The following is a 17,269-nucleotide window of genomic DNA, read 5'->3' on the forward strand; positions in this document are numbered from 1 at the left end:
ATGTAAGAAAAAGTTTATCAAAGCATGTTTTGCATTTCAAATAAAGGAAGCATTATCTGTAGTTAGTGAACTGAAGTGATTGTACTGAAGTGATTGTTTCTGATCATCACGTTGTTCAAGTTTTTAGAACTAGTAGATTTCATCCTCTTACACTTAGTTCTTATTCATAGATTAGAAAAGGAACACAAGCTTTCCCACTTTTTTTAACTCCCAACTGGTTTCGTTGTTTAACAAACCAGTTAAATAAATTGAAATAAAGAAGAATGAAATGAAGAAGAATGTAATACTGTCAAAAGCCAGTTTTGCACCTCAACAAACACAGGTTCTGGATGCCTAGCCAGTGACCTCCACTAATGCATCGGTATGACTTTCTTTAAAACTTGGCAACAAACAGATACTGCTTGAATTTTATTTAATTTATTTTAATATATTACAGTAAGTTAACATCCACTGTCATAAATTTAAATTTAATTTTCAATGGGTTTAAATTTTGAAAAAATCAACTTGTATTTTATTTAAATTTAAAAAACAATTTAAATAAAAATCCTTTTTTATTAAAAGAAAATGTAATCAATTTTTATCCATCATGTTTCAGAGCTTTGAGTGTAGCTGAACTCAACATTCTGAAAGGGCACAAGACACCAAAGGGCACTCTTAACTCTGTTAAAGTTTTGGGCACTTAATTTCCTTGTTTTTATAAAAATACTTTTCCACATCCCTATGTGCCACAGCCCAGCTCTCCCCATGGTGCCTGCTCCGTTCCCAAATACAATCTCAGTGCCATGCACCAAACGTACCCATTCCCAGCTCCTTGTTGTATATTTGTGCCATGCACTAAGCATGCCTGTTCTCAGTTCCCCACACCACCCTAGCATTGTGTGTCAGTGCCATAAAATGAACATGCTCATTGCCAACTCCCCACCCCAATCTCAGCATTATGGGAGCATGTTTTGGAGGAGGAAAAGAAATGGGGGGAAATTTAGAGGGGAGACCCAAGATTCTGCCCACATCCCCCACTGCAGTTCTGCTCTCTTCCTTCCTTCCCCACACTCTCATGCACTGCTCTGACCTCCCATTTTTTCCCTAGAAGCAGCAACAACAACAAGGGGAATGGTGAGTCTGGAGTCCCTTCTCTTGCTGCTGGAGACAGCATGAGGAAGGTGGAGAGTTCTGGGTTCCTTCCTTTCATCCGTGAAGAGTGGAGGAAGGGGAGCCCTGGATACCCCTCCCTTGCCCTGCTGTAGCTGTGGCTGAGCCACTGGGAGGAACTGGGGGAAGGTGGGGCACAGGTGGTTCCATTCTCCAAGAATGTCGTCAATGGGGAAGGAGCCCAACTTTTCACCCCTCATTGTTCTGCTCTGTTAGCACTTCTGAGCTCCCAGAGAGCAAAAGGTCCCTTTAAGGACAAACGCTTATTCATCCAGGGATTGTAGAAAAATTACTAGTTTGGAATCCCTATTCTTCATCAAATCTTTAATCACCAAACTGGGTTTTCAAAAACATGGTGTTTGGATGATCACGTACATTAATAAGGGTTATCATTTAAGTTGTGCCCAAGCATTGACATAAGGAACAAAGGCTGGCAAACAGCCACAGCTGCCACTCTGCACCTTCCCAAGCACCGCCTCACACCACCTCTTCAACTGACTGCTCCAACACACACACACCCATGCTGCACCAAAAAAAGTTATAAGAATTGAAAAATGTTATGAGCAGTTCAGGTTAGGGGGCTGTGTATCAGGAACCCCTTGAACAAGTGATGCAGCAACTCGCTTTCCTCTGATCACACTCAGCTCCATTGTTCAGAAACTGAACAAAGAATGTGAGTCATGATTACATCAAGCTATCTTCCCTCTCTTCAATTAATGACAACTGCCTTGACAATATTTCAGAAGTAAAATCAAAGTCTGCATGTGAATTTTAGAGCACCTTAAAATATCACTCTTAAACCAGGATCTCAGGACAAAACTTCAGTCAGGATCTCAGAACAAAACACAATTCAGACAGAGAACAAGGAAGATGCGCAAGACACATTCAACTGCTACCAGTTAGGGCACAAACTTGCAGTGCATGGGTGTTGCTCAGATTCAATTATCCCAGCATTTCACCTTACAGCATGGCTACACTTGCAGATGTAGAGCACTTGTGAGTTAAACCAGCCTTCGTAGAGCACAGTAGGGAAAGTGCTGCAGTCTGTCCACACTGACAGCTTCAAGCGCACTGGCATGGCCACATTTGCGGCACTTGCAGCTGCATTGGGTTCGGTGCATTATGGGCAGCTATCCCAGCATGCAAGTGACTGCAATGTGCTTTTCAAATGGGGGGGTGGGGTGAAGTGTGATAGGGAGTGTTGTGTGTATGTGGGGGGAGAGAGAGTGGGGTTTTGGGGTCTAAGAGCATGTCAGCATGCTGTCTTGTAAGTTCAGACAGCAGCAGACTCCCCCCGCCCCCCACATACAGCATTCCACACTAATGGCTGCTTTGTCTCGGAGCAGATAAGCATGCTGGCTGCCAGAAATGGAGCTTTCAAAGGGCATATCCGCATTCCTACAATGATTCAAAAACAATGACAAGAGTGGCCACTTGACTTAAGGGGGTTATGGGATGTTTCCGAAGGCTGATCAGAGCGCAGTAATGCAACACCTCGTCCACACTGGCGCTGCGGCGCTCCAGCAGGGGTGCAGCAAATGTTATTCCACTTGCCGATGTGGGAGTACCAGCAGCACTGTAGCTGCAGAGTCAGAGCGCTCTACAGGCCTTACCAGTGTGGACGGGTAGTGAGCTAGTGCAGCCGGGGCTCCTTTATTGCGCTGTAACTCGCAAATGTAGCCAAGCCCTAAAACCACCCAACTTTGTGGTAACAGACCACATGGAAAATCTCAAGCAGTTAACAGAGTCCTAGTCTTGCTGTACATGCACATTACACACATGAACACATCAGTTTAGCTTGTGCCGACCTGGATTTATAAACTTTACCTTTAGTAACTTTTGCAATCTTGATTTCCCAACGGGACAGTGGGTGCTGTGCACTAACTGAAATAAATCGCAAGCAGCTGAGGTCAATTTGAGGAGTAGAAACACAGTCTGAGCCCCTCATGTGCACAAACAAAAAAGTAACAAGCAGGTGATTTCGAGTAGCTGTATCTTGTTCTAAACCAAATTTGGAACACCAACCCTACACCGCACCTCCAAGAGGCAACAATTTTCAAACAATCCAAGCAAGCACTTGGATTTTAGAGCACTTATAATAGTGACCTTTTAAGGAGAAAGCAATACACAACCTTATAGCAGACCTGGCACTCCACTATAATATGTAACTAAGATCCTCCCACCCAACCTGTATTCCATAAAGAGAGGATTTACCATGTTTCTTTTGATTTTATAGTTACTCCACACCACACATCTCAGTGATAAAATTATACTGATCACTCTTGCCAAGCCAAACATTCTAGTTTGCCCATTTCTGTAATTAAAACTTCTAGAATTAGCAAAAAGGCAGCTGTGCTTTTTAATCTCTACAGTATGGTCACTGCTAATAACCTCTTTCAGCTGAAGTCCTGCTTGTACTCAAACTGATAACACATTGTCTTATTTGTCCTTGACACTGAAACTGCAATACTTCATAATAAATTCCTCCCTGATTCTTAGTGCATCCAAACAAAATGACAGCATTTACAGTGCAACTCAAGTGCAGTTCAGTATCTGCTGCCTTTCCCCACAACTAAACCCCTGACAAAAACCCACTCATTTTCATGGTCAGTAATTTGGTTCCTTCATGTTTAATCGGAGCCCATCACCTCAACACCTCTATCTAATACATCAGAAATTACGCTTCTAGAAAGCTTCACTTTGTTAAAACTGTGTGAATATACCACAACAGAGGCAGAAGAGAGAAACAAACAAACAAAAAAGGAAGGCAAGACCAGACAGGGGAAAGCGACCATAAAGGAAGGAATGGGAAAGGAAGAAACCATAGTAGTGAGTGACAGACAAGAGCACAGAATAAGAGCGGGCAAACACTACACAGAGTGAAGGAGAATAAACACAGAATGTAGGGAAAAACAATAGAAAATGTGTGAGAGATAGACAAAGTGAAGGACAGAACATAGAGCAGAGAACATAACAGATAGCATTACAAGAAAAAGTTGTTTAGAGAAGAGAACACAATGGTCATAATATTACAAACACAATTTTTGCTCTTTTTCAAATCTTAGAATATTTTAGAACTTTCAGAAAACTACCACTTATCCCAGAGAATGCTAAGAATTACATTCTGCAAGTTGCATTGACTAAAACATTGATTTTAAACTATTAAAGTTTGATTCCTAATTAACATTCTCCCTAACACAAACCCTAGTTATACTGTACAGGGCCTGATTCTGCCACTCTCATTCACAATGAGTAGGGCCTAGCTCCATGATAGTAGAGTTCCTTAGTCAGAAAATAATTCTAAGTGTGGCAGAATCAACCCCATAGTTTGTAAAAGCTAAAACACTTCCAAATGCCCAACATGTTACCATTTGAAGTGTCTAAAATATTTAATATTTTCTCCCACAGATGAACTTTGACAGAGTTGCAAAAGACATTTCAGAACCAAAAGTACTAGTATCAATAATGAATAGGAAGCATGATGGCCATTTCAGGAAAAAATGGCTACTCACCTTTTGTACCTGTTGTTCTTCAAGATGTGTTGTTCGTATCCATTCCTATCAGGTGTGTCCGTGCACACGCACGGCAGCCGGAAGATTTACCCCCTAGCAGTCGGGTCGGTCCAGGCGCCCCCTAGAATGGCGCCATCATGGCCCGCAATATAAGGCCCTACCATCCTGCCACCCCCTCAGTTCCTTCTTGCCAGCTACTCCGAAATAGGGGTAGGTGAGTGCGTATTGGAATGGACATGAACAACACATCTCAAAGAACAACAGTTATGAGAAGGTGAGTAACCATTTTTTCTTCTTCGAGTGCTTGTTCATGTCAACTCCAATCAGGTGACTCCCAAGCCTAAGTTCAGGAGGTTGGGTTGGAGCTGTCCACTGGATGGAGCACTGCTCTACCGAAGGCCTCATCGTCTCTGGCCTGCTGGGTAACTGCATAATGTGCGGTGAAAGTATGTATGGCGAACCACTCTGCATATTTCCTGGGTCGGAACTTGCACCAGGAATGCTGCTGAATAAGCCTGAGCCCTAGTGGAGTCCACTGTGAGCAGACGGGCAGGCACCCCTGCCAGGTTATAGCATTCACGGATGCAGGACGTGATCCATGACGAACTTCATTGGGAGGAAACTGGAAGACCCTTCATCCTGTCTGCCACAGCCAAAAACAGTTGAGAGGACTTCCTAAAAAGCTTTTGTTCTTTCAGTGTAAAAGGCTAGTGCTTTGCGGATATCCAATGAGTGAAGCCTCTGCCCCCTGCCGCTCGAGTGCAGCTTAGGATAGAACACGGGGAGGAAGATGTCCTGGTTGATGTGAAACTGGAAGACAACCTTCGGAAAGAAAGCTGGATGTGGCCTGAGCTGAACCTTGTCCTTATAGAATACAGTATGAGGAGGTTCTGATGTTAGGGCTTTGAGCTCAGACACCCTCCTGGCTGAGATTACTGCTACCAGAAACGCCTTGTATGATAGGTAGAGCAGGGAACAAGTTGCCAGCGGTTCAAAGGGCAGACCCACCAATTTGGAAAGGACCAGATTGAGATCCCAGGTTGGGGCTGGTTGTTGGACATGCGAATATAGCCTGTTGAGACCTTTCAGGAAACGGCTGAGTATAGGGTTGGCAAACACCAACTGGCGCTCTGTGCCTGGATGGAAAGCAGAGATGGTGGCCAAGTGCACCCTTATTGACAACAAGGACAGTCCCTGCTGCTTGAGATGGAGAAGGTAGTCCAGTATGAGTGGCATAGAGGTGAGCATCGGGGACAAATGATGCTGCGCCGACCAGATTGAGAATCTTTTCCACTTGGCAAGGTTAGGTAGTCCTGGTGGAGGATTTCCTACCACAAAGAAGGACTTGTCTAACTGGCTCCAAGCAGGAGAGCTCCATGGGGTTCAGCTAGGGAGATTCCAGCTGTGCGGTGCAACGACTCGAGGTTCAGGTGCTGGAGATGGCTGTGATCCTGAGTTATTAAGTCCAGGAGGAGTGGCAAGGTGACTGGGGCTTCCACGGACTTTCCAGGAGAGATGTGTACCAATGTTGGTGAGGCCTGGCTGGAGCTATCAATATCACTGAAGCCCCTTCCCTCCGTATCTTGAGGAGCACCTTGTCAACGAGAAGGACGGGCAGGAATGTATAGAGAAGACTGCGTTTCCATGCGAGGAGGAAGGCACCCGCGATGGAGCCCAGCCTGTGATTCAGGAAGGAGCAAAACTGCTGGCACTTCCTGTTGTGTCATGTGGCAAACAGGTCCATCTGGAGACAGCTCCATCGTTGGAAGATGGAGTTTTCCACATCCAAGTGTAGGGACCACTCGTGGCCATGAAAAGACCTGCTGAGACGGTCCGCCAACTCGCTCTGTATTCCTGGGAGGTACGATGTTTGCAGGCGTATCAAGTGAGCTACACAAAAGCCCCTTAGGCACAGGGGAGAGGAGCGTGCTCCCCCGTTTGTTGATATAGAATATCGCTATGGTGTTGTCTCTATATACAGGTTTCAGAGTAGCAGCCATGTTAGTCTGTATCCACAAAAAGAAAAGGAGTACTTGTGGGACCTTAGAGACTAACAAATTTATTTGAGCATAAGCTTTCGTGAGCTACAGTTCACTTCATTGGATGCATACAGTGGAAAATACAGTGAGGAGATGTTATATACACAGATTGCCAAATGAGCTTGTCATGACAAGAGTAAGGGGAAGTTCCAGCTAACCGTCACTGTTAGTAAGAAGGAACTAAGGGGGTGGCGAGTCGGTAGGGCCCTATATTGAGCGCCATGATGAGGCCACTCCAGGGGGCGCCAAGACCAACCTGATGGATACTGCTAGGGAAAGTATCTTCTGGCTGCCATGCACGCATGTGCGCACGCACCTGATTGGAATTGACATGAACAAGCACTCCAAGAAGAATAGCTAATATAGGCATAAAACTTCTCAGTACCCCTTTAAATTGAAAGGAAAAAACAGGGTTGTTGGGGGGTTTTTTGTTTGTTTTTTACAGTGTTCATGCACACAACTCAATCAAGGCCTTCCTTTGTTTCAGTAGGACTGACCACTTATACAATAAGTAATGCAACGATCCCCACACTGCCACTCTTTTACACTGCCACTCATTCATTCTCTCAATACAGATGGGAAAACATCTCTATACAAGACAAATCTTAATCTTCTTTCAATATTCCCACTTTATGCCATCCAGTTATGTACAGATCATCTCAACCACTACTACCTCAATTGTATGTGTATGGTAGGTGGTGGGGAGCATGCGGAGGGAGGGAGGAGTTTTGGGGAGAGACCTAAATAGCACCAGGATAAATTAACATTCCATTTCGGTGACTTAGAATCAGAACAACTGTTAATATTATACACAGGACTATTACAATAAAAGTGTATTCTCCCAAATTCCCTGAAATATAAGTGACCACTATATTACTGTATTTTTTGTGGAATATTTAACTACAGTTTAGTGTTATGCTCTGTTTTCATACAATTATTTAAATTACTTCACAAAAAATTATTAAATACATTAATATGTTTTGCTGGGGCCTTTTTCTTAGCACTAATTTTCTTTCACAAGTGTAACACAAACCAGTCAATGCAAAACCCACTCAATTATAAGTGCCAACATGGGAAACATTTTGCCAAGGACAACTCTTCAAATTAATTGGAGGTCTCAGGGCCAACAGATCCCAGCCATTTGATAGTTCTATGTACATTATGGTGATTTTAAGGTTATTTTTCTTAGATCATGAGAGAACAAGAAAAAAAATTTACTAAGCCAACACACAAGACCCTTTAGTGTCTTTTAAACCTCTAGTTTATTTGAAAAATCCCTCTGAAAGCTGCTCTCTCTTCACCCACATTGTTTCTTCTTAGCTATGACTCTGCAGTTGCTCCCATAGCTCTCCACAATGGCTTACCCATTTTCCCCTCCTTCCTCCTCTCCGCACTACTCAAAAGCTCCTTTTTCTGGTCCCTGGGACTGATTTCTGCCTCTGTCTGGCCTCGGCACATATGATCTTATGAGAAGCAGCTGCACGTTACAGAACTGAGAAGCAGCTGCCTACATCTAAAAGAATATGAAGGAAGGGTCACTGAGCAGCCAAGAAGGTGCAGTGTGTTTCAAAAACAGCTATACTACTGCTGCTTAACCCCCTTCCTACTCTCTGTTCCCCCACCTGGACAAGGATCCACTACCACGGCACCAACCCAGCTCACCTACTGGCAGCCCAGATGAGAGAGATCATGCCAGCAGTAGCCCAGACCAACAATACTGCAGAGACAAATGTAGTGCCCTAGCATGGCAGACTCTCAGGCTACATCTACACAGAGATTAAAAAAAAAAACTGGACCGGGTAAGCGTGTTTGTGCTCTGGAGCTGAAAAGAATCATGGTGTAGATGCTTGGGCTCAGTCCAGAGCCTGTTTTCTGAGACCTTACAAGAGTGGAGGGTCCCAGAGCTTGGGTTCCAGCCCGAGCCCAAACATCTACACAGAAATTTTTAGCCCCACAGCCCGAGCCCCACAAGCCTAAATCGGTTAACCCAGGCCAGCAACTGGTCTTTTAGCCCTTTGCAGACGTACCCTTATAGGTGAAAACAGTACTAGGACATTAGTTGGGACTGTTTGGTCCCAGCCAAACCAGGACTACTGGTAGAGCTTTCAATTCAGCTATGTGATTTCCTCATCATTGCTAACGTAAGCCTGAAAGGATGTTTTCTCTTTAACCTATACGTAACCATCCCAATCAAATTAAGAGAGAATCAGAAAGTAACATGTACACTAAATATTTTTGCCATCTCTTAAGCTTGCAAAAAAAATTCTTCAGTATTTAAATGTATAAATTATAAACTAAGCTGTAAATATATTGTTTATCTATCAACAGATCTGCAGAGGAATAATACTAAATTACTACCACCATGGCCAAACCAAGTTCATATCTGCTGTAGAAAGAAGCAGTTTCTGAACAGTATTTTGCAGAGGTTTTCAGACAACCCACAGCCTTCTCTCATACAGTCTTTGCAACAGATCAAGTCTCTATTGACCAAGCAAGTAGCATTACTGAGACTGCTTTCAATTGTGCTTTGCTTGATTCAGGATACTTTCAATCTCACTTCTCCTGTACTGCTGTCAGCTGGATTGCACATTGCCCAACCACTTTGGGTATGAAAGTGTGCTTTCTGGCTCTTAACAATGCAAACATAATTTCTGTCTTTATTTTAGTCAATAACTACTAATTAAAAAGTAGTAATTTAAAAAAGGTACTTACATTGAATTTAATAATGTCATATATCAAGTACCGAGGAACGACTTGTCCGTTTACTTTGTCAATGATCATTTCCTTAAAAGAAAAAGAAAGATAACATTCCCTTAATATTTGCAATTCAAGAATAATATAAAAGTCTCACAATATACTTACATCCAGTATATCTACGGAACTGTAGCAATGCTGACCAGTACTGTTACAAGGCTCTGTCCAAAGTTCTATTATCAAGCATATTTTTACAGGAGTTTACAAGTGTAATAAAAATATTCTTCATGTTTGAAGTGTGACATATAAAGTTCTCAACAAAACCAAGGCAAATCAGTGTTATGACACTCTGTTTTGAGCTGGAACTGTTGTGCTTCAGTGTTTCACCAGTCTCAAAATGTGTTACTTAGCTTAAAGTATGTAATCCTATTGAAAGTCATTTTGGAAGATTGTGGAATTGTAATCCTAAATCACTTAGGCACATCTGAAAAATCTCTCATACACGTATAAGCACAGTGGCCATTAAAGACTGAACTTTTTTATTTTTGGGGGCTTGGTTTGCTCAGATCAGATGATTTAACAACACTAACATTTTTCTGATTATACAGACAGCAGAGTGGACTCAAAAATGTTATTTATGTATTAATTACTATCCCTCACTAACCAATAAGGCTCCTTTAAATGAAGTATTCCACATAGTGTTTAAGTCCCATGAATCAAGGCAGAGCTTTATGTTTCCGTTTGTGCCTCTGAAGCACATTTCATATGACTACCAGTCCAAATTAACATTTGCAGCTAATTAGACCAGAGTCAAAAATACATACATCTCTCCACACTAAATTAAGCAACCTTCTATATTTCTTTTCTCACCTCCCCATCTTAGAATCGTTTTGGTGTCTGTCTCTTACTGTTGTCCTCTTCTTGAGGACACATGGCTAAGGCTGCGAGTTTGTCATGGAGGTCACGGATTCCGTGACTTTCTGTGATTTCTGCACAGCTGGTGCCCCGGCCCGGGGACCACCTGAGCAGCTCAGGCAGCCCCTGAACCAGTCGCACCGGCCACTGTTGGGGCTAGGGCCACCGCGCCTCTTTCCCCCACCTCCGCAACAGCAGGAGTTTGGGTGTTGGAGGGGGACAGTGGCTGGGGCATGGGACGGGGTGGGACGGCGCCTACCTTGGAGGGGCCCCCTGGAAGTGGCAACATTCGCCTCCCTCAGCTCCTACGTGGAGGCATGGCCAGGCAGCTCTGTGTGCTGCATTCACCCAGAGCACTAGCTCTGTAGCTCCCATTGGCCGGGAACTTATTGACAGCTTACCGAGGACAGAGAAGGCAACCTGTCAGATAGCCAAGAGCTCTTTGCAACCCAGCTAAACCTGATCCAGATGAGCCTAGAGACAGAAATCACTGAGGGAGGGGAAGGGAGATCAGATAGGTGTAATTAATGCCTTTAAAAAAAAAACAGCCCAAAAAAACAATTTTCTTCACGGTCCCCAAAACTTCACACACACTGTTCCCACTCCCCTCCCCTCTCTCAGAATGGTGGTCACACTCTCAGCCAGGGAACAGACCAATTCATTTTGAAGTATCAAAGTTTATTGTAAGAACACACAGTGCAAAACATGACAGAATACTACACACAAGCCAAACATATTCCCAAATGCACGCTTTTGGCAGGCAGGCTGTAACTATGCTGGCTTTGGTGGGACCCAACTTAGAGTATCAATTCAGGACAAATTGCTTAAAGCAGGGCAGTTACAGCTCAAGGCTGGGGTTCCTTTGCACACCAAGGCAAACCAAACCAGCAAAACAGAGAAGACTTCCGTTTTACCCCACTGCCTGACCATAAGTTACACAAGCAATTTCCTTATACACTCTAGTTTCCTAGTATCACCACCAGTGCCTCTCATTATGTGGAAGAATGGTTATGAACACCAATACCTCAGTAAAAGAAAAAAGATTCTCTCAATACAAAGGATCAAGCCCCAGAGCCAGGTCAATATACAAATCAGATCTTACCCACAAATCACACTGTTGCCAGTCCTTTAGAATCTAAAATTTAAAGGTATATTCATAAAAGGAAAAAGATACAGATGAGAGCTAGAATTGGTTAAATGGAATCAACTACATACAGTAATGGCAAAGTTCTTGGTTCAGGCTTGTAGCAGTGATGGAATAAACTGCAGGTTCAAATCAAGTCTCTGGAGTACATCCACAAGGGGAGGGATAGCTCAGTGGTTTGAGGGTTGGTGCCTTCCAACCCTGATATTCTATGATGGGTCATTCAGTCCTTTGTTCAGAGCTTCAGTTTGTAGCAAAGTCCCTCCAGAGGCAAGAAGCAGGTTTGAAGACAAGATGGAGGAGCTGCAGCAGTCTTTTCTAGTCTCTTGCCATGTGGTCTCTGCTTTCTTTGTTCCAAAGACAAGCTATCCAGCACATGGCATAGAAAAACCTTAGAGTTCTGTCCCTAAGCATGTCCCTTCATACCTTGCTGAGTCACAAGGTCTATCTGCCTTCTCTCAATGGGTCAGTTGTATAGCTGATCGTCTTTAATGGGCCATCAAGCAGGCTAGGCACTGCTGACACCAAATTGTCTGGGGTGTCACCCAGAAGTATACCATAAGTTTGAAATACAGACAGGATAGAGCCAATACTTATAACTTTAAATACAAAAATGATACATACATACAGATAGCATAATCATAACCAGCAAACCATAATCTTGTCTTAGACACCTTATCTGACCCCCTTTATACAAGATTTGGTGCCACTACAGGACCTTGGTTGCAACAATGATCTATACGTTCACAGTTCATGTCAATAATATCACAAAGGCAGAAAGGAATTCTAGGAACATAATAATGCAAATATAAATCTGTGCATTGTAAACAGAAAAAGAAACACACTGAAACAGATACCTGAGCATTCAAATAAAAAGAATCCGTGTAAGCAATTCAGTAACTGAGCATTCTTACTACAGGATTTTTATGAATACAACTATAGACTAAATATGTGCTTTGGTTTTCCAGTCCGAGAATCCAAGTACAAAACAAATTAATTATGCATTGTGCTTTGATTCAGGAATAAAGAGAGGTAGAAATGGTATGTTGCTGGCTTGGTAGGCTTGGCTTTTTACTGGCTCCCAGAACTAGGCAGCAGCAACAACCCTTCTCCATTTGCAGTTTCTGATTTATTTTGGCCTGGACATCTCCTCTGGAGCAATTTCAAGCAAATTTTTCAAGCAAATATTCTTTGATTTTTGCCTGTACATTTCTGGGAAGGGCAGCCTGGTTTCTCCCGGTGGGGCAAGACACCTTCCCACGCCTCTGCAACAAGCTCTAGTGACATCATCACTGTGAAGACACTGGCAGCATATGGGCCCAGGCAACATCGAGCTGCCTTTCAGTGACGAATGTGGGAATTTTCTGTAATATTTTTATCAATGCTATGCATAGCAGTGACTCATTTGGCTTGGTATTGCTATCCAGAGGGTGCAGACATGTTAAAATAACGTTCCTGGGGCACTGCAAGAGAAATGAGATGTTTGTATCACTTGTCTGGGGTGACATGAATGGGTCAATAAGCACTGAGTGGAACCAAACCATCAATGGAGGATCTGGAAAGACAATGGGAGCCCCAGTGACTGCACTACTGACTTTTCACAATGGGAGACTTTGGCAAGCAGAACACATGAACTCAGCATGACTTTGCAGCAGGACGATGATGGACTGAGAGGTACCCAGAGGCTGTGATAAGAAATGGGCTCACAGAGTCACAGAAATTCTCACCTGGGGGACACAGGCAAAAGAACAGAGAGCAGCGAAGCCAAAATGAATTTGACAGCACCTTGGCTGGATGGCACCCTGGTTGTAGCTAGTCTGAACTTGGTGTTAACTTTTGCTTCTCTATGTTAACCTAAGGACTTCCAAGTGCTGTATTTCAGTTGACTAATAAACCCTACTCTGTTCTGAAAAGGCTGACTGGAATCACCGCAAATACTGAATGAAGTGCACGGATTCCTGAAGGGAGTAAAAGTCTCTGAACAGGAGTCTCCTTCAGTCAGACTTGCTGGGCAGAGCTCACAGTGAGAAACAGGAGTGCTAGAGCCCTGATGCCCAGGCTCTGAGGCCATGTGGCCTACTCTTATGGAAGAGTGTGACCATTTGGGGGTCTGGCACACTACAAGGGCATTCCCAGCAGACTATCTACAGGCCAGAGCATAGCACAGATCCTGTAAATCTGTAACACCTTCTCTGAGCCTTTGGTGCACCACAAGACATCAGTCAGAATGATCACTGCCTGTAATAAATTTAGCAGTATTTACTACACTATCCCTACACTTCCCCAGGACTCCCGACCCCTCATGAATAGAGGGTTTTAAAAGAATGGCAATATACTCACCATGTTGGGAGCTGCTGAATAGTCCTGAAGCAAATGGCAGCCAGTCTGATCACTTCGTATTTTTATGAAGATCTTTCTGATAACATTTTAGGCAGTTGTAACACTTATTTCCTGTCTGCTAACCCTTTAAATCTAGCAATCTCTGTCTGGTTGCTTATCAGCAGCCTCGGCTAGGTTATCCTCCATACCTGCTTAAAGACGTCCCTTAATAAGGGCGGGGGAATAAAAGAACAAAGGAGGACAAATTCTCTGATCTGCTCAAGATCTCTGAGGCCAGGGCACACAAAACTAGGGAGTGTAGGGAGCTCTTCCTTGAGGAAACGTAGAAGGACTGAGAGATACATAAGGAAGTGCACCGAGACAACATACATCTCCTCAAACTCAGATGTTCCAAAGCACTACCAAGGAAAATACCCACAGACTTACACCCCAGCAGCCATGGCACTTCATGGACAATTCTTTCTTCTTAGGTTGTACGCACACACCCCAATGCCCCCCAAATAGGGTGACAAGACAGCAAGTGTGAAAAATCAGCACGGGCGTGGCGGGTAATAGGAGCCTATATAAGAAAAAGACCCAACAATTGGGACTGTCCCTATAAAATCAGGACATCTGGTCACCCTACCCCCAAAGTACCAGCATAGCCTGCCACAGTATGCCTTTCACTGAATCCCAATGGAAAATAAGAACTACTGTGACTACACTTATACTGAGCTGTAATTCATCCCAGGGCAAGCAGCCTCTTGTACTTTTTTAGTCGTTTTACATCTTTTTAGAAGTATTTATGTTGTTTATTACTGCTCAATAAAATTTTATTTTGTGAAAATTGTGATTTGTTGACTTTATCTTTCAAAAGACATGTGAACTCCTCAAATCAGTAGCCTCTCACCAGATTCATAAAATGTTAACAATGAGTTTAAAATTAACAGACATGCTCTCAAGGTTCCTTCCCCACTCTGAACTTTAGGGTACAGATGTGGGGACCTGCATGAAAGACCCCCTAATCTTATTCTTACCAGCTTAGGTTAAAACTTCCCCAAGGTACAGATTTCTTTCTTGCCTTGGGAAACAGCTTAGGTTAAAATCCTGATACGCTGCCACCACCAAGCGATTTAAACAAAGAACAGGGAAAGAGCCCACTTGGAGACGTCTTCCCCCAAAATATCCCCCCAAACCCTACACCCCCTTTCCTGGGGAAGTCTTGATAATCATATCCTCACCAATTGGTACAGGTGAACAGAGACCCAAACCCTTGGATCTTAAGAACAATGAAAAAGCAATCAGGTTCTTAAAAGAAGAATTTTATTTAAAGAAAAGGTAAAAGAATCACCTCTGTAAAATCAGGATGGTAATCAGATTCAAAACAGAGAATCCCTCCAGGCAAAACCTTAAGTTACAAAAAGACACAAAAACAGGAATATACATTCCATCCAGCACAGCTTATTTTACCAGTCTTTAAACAAAAGGAAATCTAACGCATTTCTAGCTAGATTACATACTAACTTCACAGGAGCTGGAAGGCTGCATTCCTGATCTGTTCCCGGCAAAAGCTTCACACAGACAGATCCTTTGTTCCCCCCCCCTCCAGATTTGAAAGTATCTTGTCCCCTCATTGGTCATTTTGGGTCAGGTGCCAGTGAGGTTACCTTAGCTTCTTAACCCTTTACAGGTGAAAGGATTTTGCCTCTGGCCAGGAGGGATTTTATAGCACTGTATACAGAAAGGTGGTTACCCTTCCCTTTATATTTATGACACATGCCAACTACAATTTATTCAAAAATCAATACATTTGTAATAAGTAAATGCGTAATTAATTCCAAAATAAAACAAAAGCAGCACACTGACTATCGCACACTGGAAAAGCGAACCCCTAAGGCCTCCGTAAGATGTATGGCATCTCGACAAGCTACGGTAGTTATTCTTGTGTCAGGCTGCTCAGAATCAGTTTTTCCACTTCCTCCTTGGCTTTGCATATAGTACATAAAGCACAACATACAGCAATAACAAAAAGAATATTTGGCTCACTGAGATCTGGCCTAGACATGAGATATCTCCAGCATCCCTTTAATCTGCCAACTGCACTCTCCATGGTCATTCTGCACCAGTTTAGCTGATAATTACAGCTTTCCTTGTTTCTGTTCAAGGTGCCCAGTGGATGACTTCATGAGCCACGGAAGCAAAGGGTAGGCTGAGGCTCAGAGAATCACAGTTAGCATTGCAACCCCACCAACATGAATGTGCCATTACAAGAAAAACATCTCTGCATGCCGCTTTTCAAAAAATCCTGTATTCTTAAAGATGTGAGCATCATACACTTCTACCCAACAATCATGTCACTGAAACATCCCTAGTGATCAACCAATACTTACATAAATATGGAAACATACCTCTTTCTGTATATGTATGCAGAAGCAAGGTTGGGAGGGGGAGGGAGACAGAATCAGGATATGCATTTATCAACCTATCACAGTCTGGCAAGACAACTACGTCAAATATCCCGATTATTTTCTGCATATTGTCAAGAGCCACAATCCTAGGCAGCAAGACACACTTAATGGTGTTACACACCTGGATGACGACCATCACCACTGGAAAATCTTTCCAACACCTAACTGAATGCCCACTGACTTATAACACTAAGGGATTACAAGCTTCTATAGCACAATAACCATCCATTTCTAGAGCTGGGCAAAGTGTTCCAGACAAATAGTTTATTCTCCAAAAAATGCAATTTTAGATCAAACAAAACTATTCATAAATTCATGCTGAGTTCACCAAATAGTTTCAACTGAACCAAAAAAGTCAAAATGAAATGTTTTGTTTCAATCCAAAAAAAAATTTATTTAGACTTTCTGACATTTTGACAAAATCAAAGGAAAGTATGACTACGTTCACAAAAAAGCAAGAGGAGGATAAAGTGCTGCTGCTGCTGGTGGCCCAATAACTATCCACTGTCATTTGTAATTGCGATCCATAGTTATTCATTAACAATGGATAATAACTGACCGAGAGATAGCAAGAGAGAGTCTATAGGTTGGTGGCTAGGACAAAGTCCCATACCACAATATCCCATAGCCCAGTGGCTAGGATACTCTCCTGCAATGTGGGAGGATCAAGTTGAATCCCTTCTTCTCATCAGGCAGAAAAGAGAACTGAACCTGGGTCTCCCACACCCTAAATAAGTGCCCTACTCACCGGGCTAAAGCTTATAAGGGGAGGCACCATCACCACCAACTCCTCCTCGTTTTCTTTACAGAGTCTTTTTTTTTTTTGTCAAAATGCCTGAAAGTCTAAACAAATTTATTTGGGTCAGAACAAAAACGAAACATTTTGAAAGCTTGGCTCACAACTTCAGCAATTTCCCCTTCTGTATCCCAAAGCTCTGCAGCCTTCGTTGACCATTCCAGAATTGCACAAGGATCCAATCCCACCACTCACTGCTTACTTCACAGGCCAAAAATGTTACTCTACTGTGC

General features: G+C 43.1%; 1 protein-coding gene across 4 annotated transcripts in view; it reads right to left on the reverse strand.

The window, feature by feature from the left end:
• RNGTT (RNA guanylyltransferase and 5'-phosphatase) overlaps positions 1 to 17,269 on the reverse strand; it is a 449,575-nt gene that overhangs the window by 286,709 nt on the left and 145,597 nt on the right. For all 4 annotated transcript variants that reach the window (XM_037894454.2, XM_037894456.2, XM_043542650.1 and 1 more), the window contains exon 10: positions 9,413 to 9,484. In XM_037894454.2, coding sequence (XP_037750382.2) covers positions 9,413 to 9,484 — 72 coding nt within the window. The remainder of the gene's footprint in view (positions 1 to 9,412; positions 9,485 to 17,269) is intronic.

Source organism: Chelonia mydas, chromosome 3 (assembly GCF_015237465.2).
Source record: "Chelonia mydas isolate rCheMyd1 chromosome 3, rCheMyd1.pri.v2, whole genome shotgun sequence".
NCBI lineage: Eukaryota > Metazoa > Chordata > Testudines > Cheloniidae > Chelonia > Chelonia mydas.